Source organism: Megalobrama amblycephala, linkage group LG7 (genome assembly GCF_018812025.1).
Source record: "Megalobrama amblycephala isolate DHTTF-2021 linkage group LG7, ASM1881202v1, whole genome shotgun sequence".
Classification (NCBI taxonomy): domain Eukaryota; kingdom Metazoa; phylum Chordata; class Actinopteri; order Cypriniformes; family Xenocyprididae; genus Megalobrama; species Megalobrama amblycephala.
In genome coordinates this window covers 40026479-40042411 of record NC_063050.1, presented here as the reverse complement: position 1 = coordinate 40042411, position 15933 = coordinate 40026479, and the positions used below count along the sequence as shown (strand labels likewise).

At 36.5% G+C, this 15933-nt stretch overlaps 1 protein-coding gene across 1 annotated transcript; it reads left to right on the top strand.

Annotated features, from left to right (window-relative positions):
• The first annotated feature begins 2706 nt into the window (after positions 1–2706).
• Positions 2707–13895, top strand: LOC125272537. The gene is made up of 9 exons (XM_048197435.1): positions 2707–3543; positions 4451–4564; positions 6278–6440; positions 7034–7226; positions 7326–7394; positions 7590–7688; positions 12505–12721; positions 12849–12980; positions 13166–13895. Exons 1-9 carry the CDS (start codon positions 3462–3464, stop codon positions 13384–13386), a joined length of 1290 nt encoding a protein of 429 aa, XP_048053392.1. The 5' UTR covers positions 2707–3461; the 3' UTR covers positions 13387–13895.
• The last annotated feature ends 2038 nt before the right edge of the window (positions 13896–15933 follow it).

The following is a 15933-nucleotide window of genomic DNA, read 5'->3' as shown; positions in this document are numbered from 1 at the left end:
AAAAAAACTTGGGACATTTTGTATGTCCTCATTTGTTTGACCATATAATGGCATTCAGCATGCTCTAAAATGGTTTCCTGGCTTAAAATCTCATTTGTCCCAAAAATTCACTTTTATGTGATTTGTGTACTTAAAGTGTGTATGCCCCCCCACTAAAGTGTGTATAACACAGCGCCCTCTAGGAGAACTGCACTTCCGGAAAGATACACACTTTTGGGATTCTGACCAATCAGAGCGCAGGAAGATACTACGAGCGCGGGACTGGTGATCTGACCAATCAGAGACCAACACGTCACCAATAAAGATGGCGGAGGCAAAAACTATCATGAATATGAATGAATTGACATATAATCCACATTTAATATGAGAAATATTCACAATAATTTGTGTTTAAATAAAAATAGACTCATTTGCAGGAGCTCTCATGCTTTATATTGGCATGTATTATTAACTTTTAATCCTCTGAGTTTTGCGCTCGCATCAATGTGTGTGTAAAGATCGCGCTGCCCCGCCCCCGCCTAACGGAGACTATATCCGCGTACTGTAACTACAGTTTATTAATGTACGAACGAGTTTGAGGCGGGGACGACAGACATTACGTCATTTGAATATGAAACGTACATATTTCCTCCCAAAAGCGGAGGGACAACTGTTTTAATCCGTCAAGTATGATGATTTATACATATGAGTTTATTTAATAAAATACACAAGCAACAAAAATTTGAAAACCTTCAAAATCGCTTGCTTTTATGAGTGATTTTATTTGCTTTAAGTGTTTTCTCCTACTTTGCGTTCTGCTGTTCCTCCATTAGTATCAGAGACGAGACAAGTACAGTACACAAATAGTAACAAAAAATAAATAAAGATATGTGAAAAAAATATATTATAATATTATATAGATAGGAGCAGTTACAGCAAACATTCTCTTTATATTTTATATATAATATAATAATTTATATTTATATATGATATTTATAATAATTAATATTATATATAATATAATAATTTTATATTTTATATTATATTATATATAACAGTTTCTCTCACTTTGGTGCATTTCTCCAATCACAACTAAAATTCTTACTTGTTCAACATCCACATTATAGTCTCTTGTTCACATCATAAATGCAGTTTCTCATTCTCCTGAACAAATTGCAAATGCTTTGGTACATTCATGCATTTGATGTACAAGTGTCAGATGTTTCCTACATTATCACTTGCTTATGTCAGGTTCATCAAAATATACTAGGTGTCGAATAGTTTTTATTTTCATAAGCCATTAAATGCAAAATGGTTGAACTAGTCATAAACTGTCAAGCATATTTTCTATACATTTCTTTTAGACTTTTTTTGTCCTGAATTATTAAATTGCAGGGATGAATTTTGAATTTCAATAATGAAGGGGAATGTAATTCAAGCAATGTTCAACAGTTCTCTAAAATATCTCAGATGCCATCTCATTTGGGAGGCACAGACAGAGCACAACACAGTGTTACACACTCTGAACATGAATGAACAACAAGGACACAAACAGAGTCAACAGACAGAAGAAGGAGTAAGGATGTGTGGTGGAAGGGTACGGAGGAGAACAGAGGAAGAGGTAGAAGAGGCCAAGACTGAGATGTTTCTGATGGAAATAAGAGCCACTGTTGTAGATCATGCTCTCAGTCATGACCTTAAGGCCGAGACGGGTCAAAAGAGCCGAATGATGGGAGATGTGTTTGTAGACCGAACAGGTGTGAAATCAGATAATGTTCACTATGTACTGTTCACTACACAAACTGTAGACTGATGTAATGCTATGTTACTGCAGTCTACTTGCATTTTACATTATACAGTAAATATTACGGTGGCTGAGAGAGATCACCGCGCACAACTGAAGAAAACACATGCAAACAGAAAAAATGAACAAAACATCTTGATCAGTTTGACAACACACTTGCTGCAAATATTCACCCAAATACAGAAACTTGCTGCAGACAACACACATACAATGATGATGAAAACTTTCAGGTAATCGACAACCCCACTGACAAGTGTTCATTGAACAAGCATGTTCCAGCCAGGTTCGTCACTTGTTTGGGGTACCCTTGAAACATTTCTTTGTCATCAGTTCTCCTCTGTCCAACAGTGAACAGAGCATTATTATAATTCAGGCAGCTATCATAAGTCCGATTGGGATGATCGCAACAGTCAAAGTATTTATTCCAGTTCCATCCAGTTGAGGATCATATTCATCACGCTGGAATGGACGGTTTGGTGAGGATCTGTGCCACTGGCTGTCATTATATCACATGACATTGTAGCTACTGTAATTTTTTGACAGACCACCAGAAAGTATCTGAATCCTGTCTCATCCAGAGTGACGTGTTCATACTGTTGAAATGTATGCCATACAGATAAAGTGCAGTCTTGTGTTTTTCAATCACTGACATCAAAATCGTATCCATATTACTTCTGAAAATACTGTCAGAGTGTCTTTGTCAACAATGACACAAGGACTTGTCATTCTGATGACACTGATATAAGGATTATGAGCTGGTTACAGGCTATTGCAGGTAATTCATTGTGTGCTGTTATTTGTATGAACTGTTTTAAGAAATGCACATACTGGTTTACATCTTAAGGATGCATATGAATGAGAATATATAATAGGAGAGCAGTTGCAGCAAACATTGTTTTATATTTAGAGAGAGAGAGAGAGAGAGCAGTTACAGTATTTAGTATAAAAAGTTTTTAAAAGAATCATGACTCAAGCTGGGACGTTTACATGTTTGTTTACAGATTTATTTATTTAACCCTAACCCTAACCCTAACCCTAGCCCTAGCTGAGAGCTGCAGACAGTCTGACACTGAGTGACTCGCCGCCCTTCCCCCACCGGCCTCTGATCGCGCGCGCGCCTCCCGCCCATCCCCCACAGCAGCAGCGCAGCAGCTTCAGTGCAGAGTGAGATCAACTCTGAGGAGAGATCACAAGTGCTGCTCAAAAGATGGAATAATCTGTCGTGGCTATGCGTTTTTAAAGCACTTTTACAAGATCTAGCAGCTTTTCCTTCCTTTATATTTAATATAAAATACCATAAATTAAAAAAAAAAAGATTTAAAGAAAATGCTGTTAATAAAGTGCACGTTAAAGTTTATTTTAGAGCCTCGAAATAATCCACACATCTCCCTGATTTTAACTCAAACATTTGATTAAATAGAATTAGTAAAAATTAAGATATGTGTTCCAAAGAGATCGTTTAAAAGTGATCATGTGCTCTGTCCATTAGAAAGACGTACGCCTCCGTTTTTATTTTATTTTTTATTTTTTTATTTAAGTTTGAAGAACCAGTACTGTAAATAAAACAAACAAAGATCTAGGTGTTTGCCAAAATATTTATTAGGTCAAATAAATGTAGTCACAATTTCAACGTGAAATCCAAATACGTAACTACGTCACGTACACACGTCAGCTGTGGATGTGTTTTCCCGGGAAATGCAGTCACATGGCATTGCTTGACGCGAAAAAGACGACAACCCCCATCAATGGACGCTGGAGAGGTGAGATCAAGTGTTGTCCCGAAAATGCATGATAACTAAAATACACTGTGAAATATGAAAGTTAGTAAGATGTATGTTTACTTTAGTGGTTAAATTATTTTCTGTTAATGTTTTATTTCTCGATTATATTTGAGTTTGATTCTCATTTGATTTTTTTGTTGTTGCAATAAATAAGGAAAAAAAACAGTTCATTGTTTATTTGTAGGCATTGATCAGCAAATATAATTTTGTTATATTTCATATAATATCACTTTAGATTCTACAATTTAATCAGTGGTAGCCTGTTTTTCTCAATTTTTGTAAAATATCAACAGTATATATTGTAATTTGAAATAATTAATTTTCATTTTTTATTATCTGATGTCATTTTTAATTTTATGTAATACATTATTTACACAATTTTTTTTTTTTTTTTTAATGGAACACAAAAGTATCCATGTTTTTTTATTTATCTTCACAGAGCTTTTTTGCACAATGACAGTACATAGACACTTTATAGTATTTTTATTCTGTGTGTCAAGCTCCAAAGCAGACAAAATAGTCCATATAAATCTAGCAGATTACTGACTGAAAATCTGTAGCTTTTAAATGAATATGAATATGGATTGACACCAATCACCTGGTCACAATGGTTTTTGGCATCAATGATATTGCTGGGTTTTTTTTTATCTAAATGCCTGTTTCAGACTGGTCACATGTGCTGTCACTGCATAGAGCTCTGTATTACATTTAAAGATAAACTTTAGTGTTCCACAGAAAAACACAACACAGGTTTGGAACAACATGAGGATTAGTACAATAATTATGTACATTTTTGGGTGAACAATTCCAGTAAGATCAAAAAGATTTTTAAAAATGCTTATTTAATCCATTCACCTTATATTTCTTTTTATTTCTTTTTTTCCAGAAATAATGCTGAAAAGCAAAAGGCGTAAAACACCTCTGCAGGATGCAGAGGATCACATGACCCGTAGAGCTGATAAGCCTGGGCTTCAAGAGCAGTTCATCAGCAAATATAAAGGCAAGTATTTATGACTAACCAGATACACGAATGGTTAGGTTTTGATGTCATTAATGCAGAATAACCTGCTTTACAAATAAAGTCTTGTAGTTTAAAGGGTTAGTTAACCCAAAATGAAGTTGCTGTCATTAATTACTCACCCTCATGTTTTCCCACACCTGGAAGACCTTCATTCATCTTCAGAACACAAATTAAGATATTTTTGATGAAATCCGATGTCTCGGTGAGGCCTCTAAAGCTACTAAAGACATATTTAAAACAGTCATGTGACTACAGTGGTTCAACCTTAATGTTATGAAGTGTTGAGAATACTTTTTGTGCACAGAAAAACAAAATAACCACTTTATTCAATAATATCTAGTGATGACTGATTTTGGGCGCACAAAAAGTATTGAACCACTGTAGTCACATGATCTGTTTTAAATATGTCTTTAGTAGCTTTCTGGACACTGAAAAAGGAAATTATCTTACTCTCAATGCAGGCCTCACTGAGCCATTGAATTTCATCAAATATATCTTAATTTGTGTTCTGAAGATGAATGAAGGTCTTACGGGTGTGGAACGACATGAGGGAGAGGAATTAATGACAGAATTTTTATTTTTGGGTGAACTAACACTTTTAGGTGGTTATTGGTTTGTATGTAAACCAGGACAATGGATAATTTTAATAAGGTGATTTTTTTTTTTTCGAGTTATCAGTATATCGTTGTGCATGATCATCTACATGATCAATGTTTGTTTTTTTGTTTTTTTTAAAATTGGGTTTTGGTTAAATTCCTTAAGTAAGGGCTGTTATTTTCACTTTTTTTTCTAAGACACAAAATACATCAGTAATACCCTCTTGTGATTTAAAAAAAAAAAAAAGCTTTTACTTTAAAATGTCTAAATGGGAGACAGAGGTTGTCTGGGACATTAAAAATCGTCACCTGAACAGATAAAGTCATCTACTCACTAGTCCCTTTCACAGCCTCGTTGTGTTTAGAGGTAGATTTAGGGATGTACACTGTACACAACCATTCAAACATACATTGTAAGAATGCAAAACATTATACTTATTAAACAGGGAGATGGATTTTTAAAGTTTTACAGTTCCTGGAGGCACATTTAACAACAACAAAAAAACTCTTTATCTAAACTATAGAAGCCAAAAACCATCCATAAACATCCATACACCACAAAGACAAACTATCCAGAAGAGATGCATGTATAAACACAGAATTTTCTTTTAAAAATAATGCAACACAGACACGTTCTAGACGAGTTGTTGAAGCTTAATCATGAGGACGATGAAGTTTTTCAACTGTGGTGTATTAATAGGCAAACTTAAGCTTAGTTTCTGCAGCAATACAAAAGCCAGTTAAAACAACATATAGGGTTTTAGTTGAGGGAACCAGGGGTGTGTGAACTACCGGATCACCAGCAAAAATACGTCATCGCTGCAGCACTCTATTCTAAATGATATAAAGCCAAGATAATATTGTTCATGTATGAAAGTGTATGAAATTTTAACTGTATAATTTTAAGATTTTAAAGTATAATGTAATGTATAAAAGCACAGCATACTTAGAAATTTGCCTGGCTATTGACTATTTTCATTCAGCAATTTCCCTTTTACATATAATGTACATCATATGGCAGAGAACTTTAAGTAATGATCAAAATGATAGTTGACTTTTAATAAACTGCTGAATCTAATGCATTTCTCCTCTTCAGGGCGTGGAGTTTTCACCACTAGAGCTTTTTTCAGACGTGATTTCGTTCTTGAATACAGAGGTGAACTTCTGAGTTCAGAAGAGAGTCTTGACCGAACTGAACACTACACTGAGGCCGAGAACGCGTTCCTGTTTGACTTTCAGTGGCGTGGGAGAAATTGGTGGTGAGTACAGACCTGTTGGATTGATGTAGTAGAGACACTAGATTGTATCGCAAACCTGCAAGATTTAATTCTAGCGGGTTTGCTGTCTCGTGTTTTTTAATCGACTTGTTTTAAATGACCATCACATGCAACTTGAAAAAAGAAATGCCTGGCAGCACAACTATCGACTATAATCCCAATCACTTTGGTCAGTAGACGAGGTGGCAGCACAACTGTTTTAATCTAAACAAACATAATGAACACACCCTTAATACTTAAATCAGACTATAATCCCAATCACTTTTCCCAAAAGAGAACAAAATGGTGAATGTTAGATGCATTTGTCTGCTGAGAGGATGTTGCCATACACTATCCGATAGATCTGTGGTTCTTAGCCCCTCCTCTCTGCAGATTCTGTTTGTCTCCTTAACCTGACAAACTCGGTTGAGTTCATAGAGCTGTGTCCTGATGATCAGCTGATGGTCTGAATCAGGTAGATTAAAAAACGAGACATACAACTTATGCAGAGCGGTGGGTTTCCACTTAAAAATAACTCCACATGTCTAGCATATATAAGATTACAAGAATTGAGTAATAATTTTATGTCTTTATAGCATGGATGCATCTAAAGAAGACTGTTCCTTGGGAAGACTTGTAAATGACGAACACAGAAATCCTACTTGCAAAATGAGAACCCTTGAAGTGAGCAGGAAACCTCACCTGTGTCTCTTTGCTGTGCGAGACATTCTACCAGGGGAAGAAATCACTTTCAATCACGGATACTCAGACTGGCCATGGCGAGTCAAGGTACTATCAAGAAAATGATAGAAAGATTGATCAGTAATTCATGATAATCTTTTACTATCTGATTAGTTACCATGTGATTGTGGTCTCATATTTCTCAAGCCTTTGATTCAAGCATCAACTGAATCCTCTGATAAAAAGCCATCCATCAGTTTGGGTCTGCAGAGATCGGTAAGTCCACTTTAAAACATCTGTATCATTATTCTTTATTATTGTCTCTTTTGTGAGTAGTGTGTCTGGGTGTTAACAGAAGGAAAGGAGTGATAGATAAAGTTACTGTAGGACAGCTAGAGTAATTACTGGTTTTTCTGTTCTATACAAACATTTCTGATTTTTATATTCACTGGTTCCTTTTCTGGCATCCAGCCTCATTGTGCTGCTCCTGTTTCTTCACCTGGATTGGACGAGGTGAACAGCAGTGGTCCACATAAGCAGTCAGGCAAAGCAAGAACATCAAGAAAAACGGTAACTATCTCATAATGCAGCAACTATTAGATGATTTCTGGGGAAAACTGTTGATATTTGAAATCGACACCCAAACAACCACACCCCTCCCTTCATTGCTCCGCCCCCAAAATACTGAACACCCTATTCAACACGGGCAACTACTAACAGCTGGTGCACAGGTGTTCAACTAGAAAAGATCTTTATCGCTGGCAGACCGTAGGATGCATTAGAAGGTTTGTTTTTAGTTGATTGTAGGTGCGTGTCCACTTCATCCAGCACACTTTGTGTAAACACTCCAAATGGTACAAAATAATATTTTGTCATTAGAAATGTAATTTCTGTGAAAAGAAATGTAAAAAGTTAAATTGGTTCCTTCCCGGTCTGGAAGGAACCACTGCGGAGAAGCACAGTATCTGTGTGACTCGTCATAGACAAACGGAGAGAAGTAGCTCCAGCTACAATGTTTTTTAGACACGTGCAGTAGGCTTGGGTATCGAGTATCGAGTATTGATTGGAACCGGGACTAGCTTTGCGATTTTCCCGGAATCGTTCAAAAGTTGAAATTTCGATTCCTAGTTTCGATTCCCAGTCCACCGACTGGAGGAAGAAACCGCTGAACACCAACGAAGAAGCGTCCACCGGAAGTGTTGGCATAACCGAGCGAGTCGAACATGGATAGTGTGTGTCGGCGGTCCAAAGTGTGGTTTCACTTTTCTAAATAGAACGAAATCTCTGCAAAATGCAACATTTGCGGCAAGATTGTTTCGTGCATAGGAGGGTGCACGTCGAACATGATAAAGCACCTCTGAGTTCATGGAGTAGAAATAAATAAATGTCTTTGACGCGCTGTGCCGACCGTCCTCCGCTGCCTCTTCCTCTGGCTCCGACCCCCAGCCTGGCAATCCACACGAGATCCGATTTTTATCCGATCTTTGAACATGCGACCTACGTCTAAACACGCATATCCGATTCCCATTGTAATTCCAAGCCATCAAACGGTGAGGGCGGAACGTTTGCTCACAAAAATATAGCTTCAATGTTGTATTATGAAGCAGACATGTATGTATGCTCTATATTGATGTGGGAACTTTGTCTAACGTGAAAGAAATTATGCACACACATATATGCAGCAGCTGAATTTCAAACTTTGCCCGGTTAATTTAAAAGACCGCCGTGTTGTTGTTTTTCTTATAAGCCAAAAGCTTCACTGTAGCTCTCTTTTTCTCGCGCGCACGCTCTACCCTTGCTCGCTCGAATTTATTCAAAAAACGGAATTCTAAAACTAATAAATGTAGATAAAATATCAAACACAAATTACCTTTATTTTCCGGTCTATATCCGTTCATTCAGAATTCGCGCTGCAATACATCCATGACAGCTGTTAACTTATCCATTCTGACAGGATAATCATGGCCTCTCCATGAAATATATAAATAATTTTAATAGCACGACCATTCAAAACCCGAGGATCTACTATGTGCTTTTAAAACTATGAGTGACGATCATCGTGGGGCAGGAAGTAATGTAAACACAGATATCGGATACCAGTCGCGTCTAAAGTGAGTGTAAACACACTGGCCAAAAAATCGGATTTGTGCATTAAGACTTGCAGTGTAAATGCAGCCATACACTCATGTGTAAATGTGTTTTCAATATATTCATAATTTATAATATTTATATTCACGTTCATAGATTTAATATTTAAATTGTAGTTGAAAACAGCCCTGTGAGAAATTCATAGTACAGTTCATAAAAAAAAAAGTTCATAGAATTAAAATTGATGGAGAAGGTCAGACTATTTTTATTCAGAAAGACCAATGGTTAGCTAGCTCATTTAAAATATCCTAAACTGCCTCTTAAAAGAATCGGAATTGAGAATCGTTAGGAACCGGAATCGAAACAAGGAATCGAAATCGGAATCGTTCAAATTCAAACGATACCCAACCCTAACGTGCAGTTATGTTTATTAACCGCTTGAGCACCAAAAGTTATGGAATGTAAATGTAGCGCCTTACTACCCACCTCTGCTAGTTACCTAGTTATTGTCACAATTTTATTTTCAATATTGTTAATGTACATTTTATGTTTGTTTAAAAGGTTAGTTCAAATAATGTCATTAATTACTCATCCTCATGTCGTTCCACACCTGTAAGACCTTCATTAATCTTCAGAACACAAATTAAGATATTTTTAATTAAATCCGATGGCTCAGTGAGGCCTCCATTCAAAGCAATGACATTTCCTCTCTCAAAAACCATAAAGGTACTAAAAACATATTTAAATCAGTTCATGTGAGTACAGTGATTCAACCCTAATATTATAAAGTGACGAGAATATTTTTGTGCACCAAAAAAACAAAATAACGACTTTTCAACAATATAGTGATGGGCCGATTTCAAAACACTGCTTTGGAGCTTTATGAATAGGTTGTTTACACATGACGTCACAGCAGCAGCGTGAATGAGTCTGGAGGGCAGGGAGTGATGTTTCTATATAGGAATCCTATCAAAAACTCAAAAGGTTTTGCATTGTTTATAGTTGCTCAAATCGTTAAAATCGAGAACCCAGAAGGTGTTTATATCGTTTACATAACTTATACCGTTTTTTATAACTTATTTCATTTTTTAACTTTAAAAGTTGTCGCCTTTTATAGCGTTTTGCGTCTGCTGATTCTGAAATTAATATGGATACTTACCTTTTGTTTTTGACTCGGTTAAATATTAACATTCTTCATGCTATCGTTTGCAGGGAGGAGAAGATATTTTATCCTATTTAATTATAATTTGGTGTTTTCCCTTCAGTTTTGTAGAATTGTTTACAATGTTGATCTGGTTACCATGAACAGTCATGCGCTGCTGCTTTCAGCCGTCGTATGGTAGAAAATGTCCAAATAAAATAAATATTTAACAAGCTGACAGAAGTCGATGCATTTCTTTGTTGGAAGCGTGTAAATGTAACTAGTTTTAATGTTGTTTTTGTAAATATTCACTTTCCCATATGACCACAAAGGAGAATCGGAGGGTCACGATCAGGGGATGGACACCGACACGCTGTATTTTTGTATTAATTTCAACAAATGACCAAAATCAAACCCATAGAAGCTCATGAACAGTTTTGAAGTGGCTGTGTGTGCAAGTTATAATCATTCACAAACGAGTGATCATACTCGCAAACATAATGTTAATTATTATTATTATTACACAACAACCACATACAAAACTCAGCTAAGTATGTGATTTATTATTATTTTTTTTTTAGTGAAAGGCAGTGGGTTTATTTAGTGACATTATTACATTTGCTAAAAGTCGTCTTTCCTCACCTTCTCAACCAAGGCTAAAATTGTAGCCTATTACCATCAAGTTTTTTTCCCCGAACGATATCGTGAGTTCCTATTACAATTCTCGATTCAGCATAAATGACCAACAATGGCGACATTTTTCACAATCATGACAGAAAATTAAAATACTGTCCTTAACATCACTAGCAGAAAGGCAGCGCGATATAAACAAACCAAGCTAGAACTGAACACGGCGTGACGGCAGCTGCACATGAACTGATTTAAATATGTTTTTAGTACATTAATGGATCTTGAGAGAGGAAATGTTATTGCTTTGGATGCAGGCCTCACTGAGCCATCGGATTTAATCAAAAATATCTTCATTTGTGTTCCGAAGATGAACGAAGGTCTTACGGGTGTGGAACGGCATGAGAGTGAATAATAAACGACAATATTTTCATTTTTGGGTGAACTAACCCTTTATGCTAAATACTTCTTTATATATCCACAGAAATGTTTTCAATCAAGACTGGCAAAATTAAGAAAAAACAATGAAGATTGCTATGAACGTTTTAACAGAGCAGAAATTGAAAATGAACGCAATAAGATTGCTAAACAGAATTATTATTATTTAATAATTATTTAAAATTATTATTTACAAAATTATTTATTCATTACAATTCAATTTAGCCTCACACGCAAACTTTGATCGATAATGAAAATATTTAATAAAACCAAAAGGGAAAATAACGATCATAAAGGAGTAGCCAATAGTTAATAATAAATTTAGAGTATTGTAAAATCCAGAATATTGTATCTAATAGATGAAAATCAAAAAGAATTAAAACATTAAGACATTTGCAGATAAGAGAGAAGAAGCAGAAGCCCAGGATAGCAAAGGAGACAAAAAGCTAAATTATCAATAAGTCAGTCCATATTATACTATAAGCATACAGGGAAATTCCCAACCCCCTCAAACTGATGTTTTTGTTAAAATTAAAAAGGTTAATTTCACCCATTACATCGTCCACTGGTCCAGTGTCAAAAATATGTTGTTTTAACCCTTAGGGAACTTTTTCAAATGTTAAAAACATCACTTCTGCAGTACTTGGCAGGCGTCCAATGTCTAACCACAAACGTGTCAGCGTGACCTGTCACACCGGAACACTTGAAGAACAACTGAACATAACAAGCATACTCTTAAATATAAAATAAGAATAACCATAAAGGTACAATAACAAGTAAATACTTGAAGAGTATATGTATATAAAGTAATGTATATAAAGTATGAGTACATAAATATAGGAAATCAAAAGTGAAACTGATAAATCATAAGCCATAAACGATTAACATAAATATTAATAAAAATGCATGAATATGAATATTGACCATTTCGGATCCACCACTGAGTAATATGTCAACATCATCACAATACTCTGTGATCAACACCTCAGTCCATTAACAGCTAATTATTTTAATATTAATTAATAGTTTCCTTAGTTCTTTTGCTTGTAGACCTTATGTTTTTATTCAAATTATATTTTCAAACTGTTACAGTCATCCTTAGTCGCGTCTGCAACTGATGCATCCTCTTCATCGGCACCCTGTGCTGTGTCCACCTCTGTGATGACCTCATCACCGTCACCGTATTACCGGTTACCAGAGGGGACACTGCAGTTGGCAAAAATGAGTAAAGTCCTAATGGCCATGGAGAAAGGAACACTGTCTGACTTCAAAGGAAAGAAACATGACGACATTGAAATTGACCCAAATGGTATGAGTATACTTGAACGGTCTGTGTGTGTCTGTGCTGTATATATTTGCAAAAACTGTACATTATCATATGTTACAGATGCTAAGTATAATCAATAAACTGTTGATTTTTTTTATCAATTGTTTAGAGCAACTTGAGGCTCAAGGTGATTCCATGTCAAGTGATGAGGAGGATTACAGTGACGTATCTCAGACAACAGCACCAGCAGAGACTGATCCACCTGTTCAATCTGATCAATCTGTTTCACAAGAGGATCAAGGTAAGAAAAATCTCTAAACTACACACACAATAATCATCAAATAACCATAAATTAGCTCCAAGCAGCAATAGCCATCCAAGGGCTTTTCAAAATTCAGAAAAATCTACAAATTAGGACATATGTATGATTTGGTCATACTCACTGATTTAGTTGTTATGAGAATTACATTTTTAATTATTCCATAGGTTCTTCAAATGCTCCAAAAAAGAAATGGGAGGACAATGAGGTAAAAGCAGTAGAGAGACACATGATGAAGTTCATCAAGACATGCAAAGTTCCTGGTAAGCAAGACTGTGAAAGATGCATTCACGCAGAGCCAGAAGCTTTGAAGCAGCGAACATGGACTCGTGTGAAAAATTATGTGCGGAACAGGATCACGACTCTTAAAAGAAAGGGTGGTTTGTGAGGAGGCACAAACACAAAAACACTTCAGTGCCTTTTATAACTTCTTTACTGTAAAAAAATAAATATATAATATATAAAAATACTGTAAAAATATAATATGATGTGGAAAGTGTTAAAAGTATTATTTGACTTATTTGTGTGAAGAGAGTGGCTCAACTAGCGACCAGCTCATTGAAGGTGCTGTACATTAACGTTGTTAGCAAAAGACTGTACTGCGATGTTACATAAACTAATCAAAAATAATCTGTACCATTTATCCCAAGTAAAATAATCCCATATTAGCTCTTATAAATATATTTTACATGCCATCTTAACACTTTTAAGCACATTCTCTTTTTGTAAGAAATGGAGGAAAAATGAAAAGAAATTAGGATAAAGGTGTAGAAATTGTTTTGAGGATGGAATGAAGCAGAATATCAAGAAAGACAGAGTATAAGAACGCTAATGAAGAAAGAATAGTTCATTTTCAATTAGGGCTGGGCGATATATCGTATGCGATTGTCACATGCATTTCGTCAGTAAAGTCGGTTCCCTGATTACCGCTAAATCGCCATCACCTGCTTTCAAATGGAGCGGCATTTAATAGACAGAGCCGTAGATCACTGTCAAGCTACGCAATATCGCGTTCATTATCGCAGATGAATCGCCTTCGATAATGAAAGCGATATTGCGTGGCTTGTCAGTGAACTACGGCTCTGTCTATTAAATGCCACTCCATTTGAAAGCAGGTGATGGCGATTTAGCGGTAATCAGGGAACCGACTTTACTGACGAAATGCATGTGACAATCGCATACGATATATCGCCCAGCCCTATTTTCAATGTTTCGTTTTCCTTGTTGAGGTAAAGGGGATAAGGGGGAGGAGCGAATGTAAAGGTGAAAAGAGGGAGGAGCGAATGTAAAGGTTGTGAAAAGAGGGAGGAGCGAATGTAAAGGGCATGAAAAGAGGGAGGAGCGAATGTAAAGGGGATGAAAAGAGGGAGGAGCGAATGTAAAGGTGAAAAGAGGGAGGAGCGAATGTAAAGGGGATGAAAAGAGGGAGGAGCGAATGTAAAGGTTGTGAAAAGAGGGAGGAGCGAATGTAAAGGGCATGAAAAGAGGGAGGAGCGAATGTAAAGGGGATGAAAAGAGGGAGGAGCGAATGTAAAGGTTGTGAAAAGAGGGAGGAGCGAATGTAAAGGGGATGAAAAGAGGGAGGAGCGAATGTAAAGGTTGTGAAAAGAGGGAGGAGCAAATGTAAAGGGATGAAAAGAGGGAGGAGCGATTGTAAAGGGGATGAAAAGAGGGAGGGGTGAATGTAAAGGTTGTGGAAAAGAGGGAGGAGCGAATGTAAAGGGGATGAAAAGAGGGAGGAGCGAATGTAAAGGTTGTGAAAAGAGGGAGGAGCGAATGTAAAGGGGATGAAAAGAGGGAGGAGCGAATGTAAAGGGGATGAAAAGAGGGAGGAGCGAATGTAAAGGGGATGAAAAGAGGGAGGAGCGAATGTAAAGGTTGTGAAAAGAGGGAGGAGCGAATGTAAAGGTTGTGAAAAGAGGGAGGAGCGAATGTAAAGGGGATGAAAAGAGGGAGGAGCGAATGTAAAGGGGATGAAAAGAGGGAGGAGCGAATGTAAAGGTTGTGAAAAGAGGGAGGAGCGAATGTAAAGGTTGTGAAAAGAGGGAGGAGCGAATGTAAAGGTTGTGAAAAGAGGGAGGAGCGAATGTAAAGGTTGTGAGAAGAGCGAGTGAATGTAAAGGGAAGGAGGAGGGTGAAGGTAAAGGAGGAAGTTAGAGAGAATTTAAAGACGGATGAATGGAGGAAGTACGGAAGCCTCCAAGTTAGTGCCAGTTTTGCATTTGCATTGTTGTCCTTTGTACATTGTTTTTTTTTTTCTAATCTTTTTGAATTTCTGTTATTCGCCACAATGTGTTGATATTGTTAATATTAAAGACTCATTTAATCAGTTTGTCTCACTAGAGTCCCCAAAGAGTCATTTTATCGGATTTTGTGTATGACTAGAGTCCTCAAAGAGTAATTTTATCGGATTTTGTGTATCACTAGAGTCCCCAAAGAGTCATTTTATCGGAGTGTGTGTATCACTAGAGTCCCCAAAGAGTCATTTTATCGGATTTTGTGTATCACTAGAGTCCCCAAAGAGTCATTTTATCGGATTTGTGTATCACTAGAGTCCCCAAAGAGTCATTTTATCAGAGTGTGTGTATCACTAGAGTCCTCAAAGAGTCATTTTATCGGAGTGTGTGTATCACTAGAGTCCTCAAAGAGTCATTTTATCAGAGTGTGTGTATCACTATTTTTATTCATATAGTTTTTTGACTATTATTACATTTTGCAGAAAACATGCCTAATGTCTTAAGGCCCCAGTGAGTAGCCAGAGATGACTCTGGTGAGGAAAACATCTTAAGATGTTTTTGGGGTAATGATTATTTGCAGTCAATACTACATAAACTAGAGGGATGCAGGCAGTGGTCAGGGAAGTGTTCTCTGCCTTGAAGTCAAGACAACTTTATTTCTAAAGTGTGTTATACTATACAGTTAACTTCAAAACACC

Excerpts from the sequence above, each read along its gene's own strand:
- LOC125272537 (XM_048197435.1), top strand. The coding sequence starts at position 3,462 with ATGTGTTTTCCCGGGAAATGCAGTCACATGGCATTGCTTGACGCGAAA. Across the intron at positions 7,227-7,325 it reads ACTGGCCATGGCGAGTCAAG|CCTTTGATTCAAGCATCAAC; the intron begins GTACTATCAAGA and ends ATATTTCTCAAG. Across the intron at positions 12,722-12,848 it reads CATTGAAATTGACCCAAATG|AGCAACTTGAGGCTCAAGGT; the intron begins GTATGAGTATAC and ends TCAATTGTTTAG.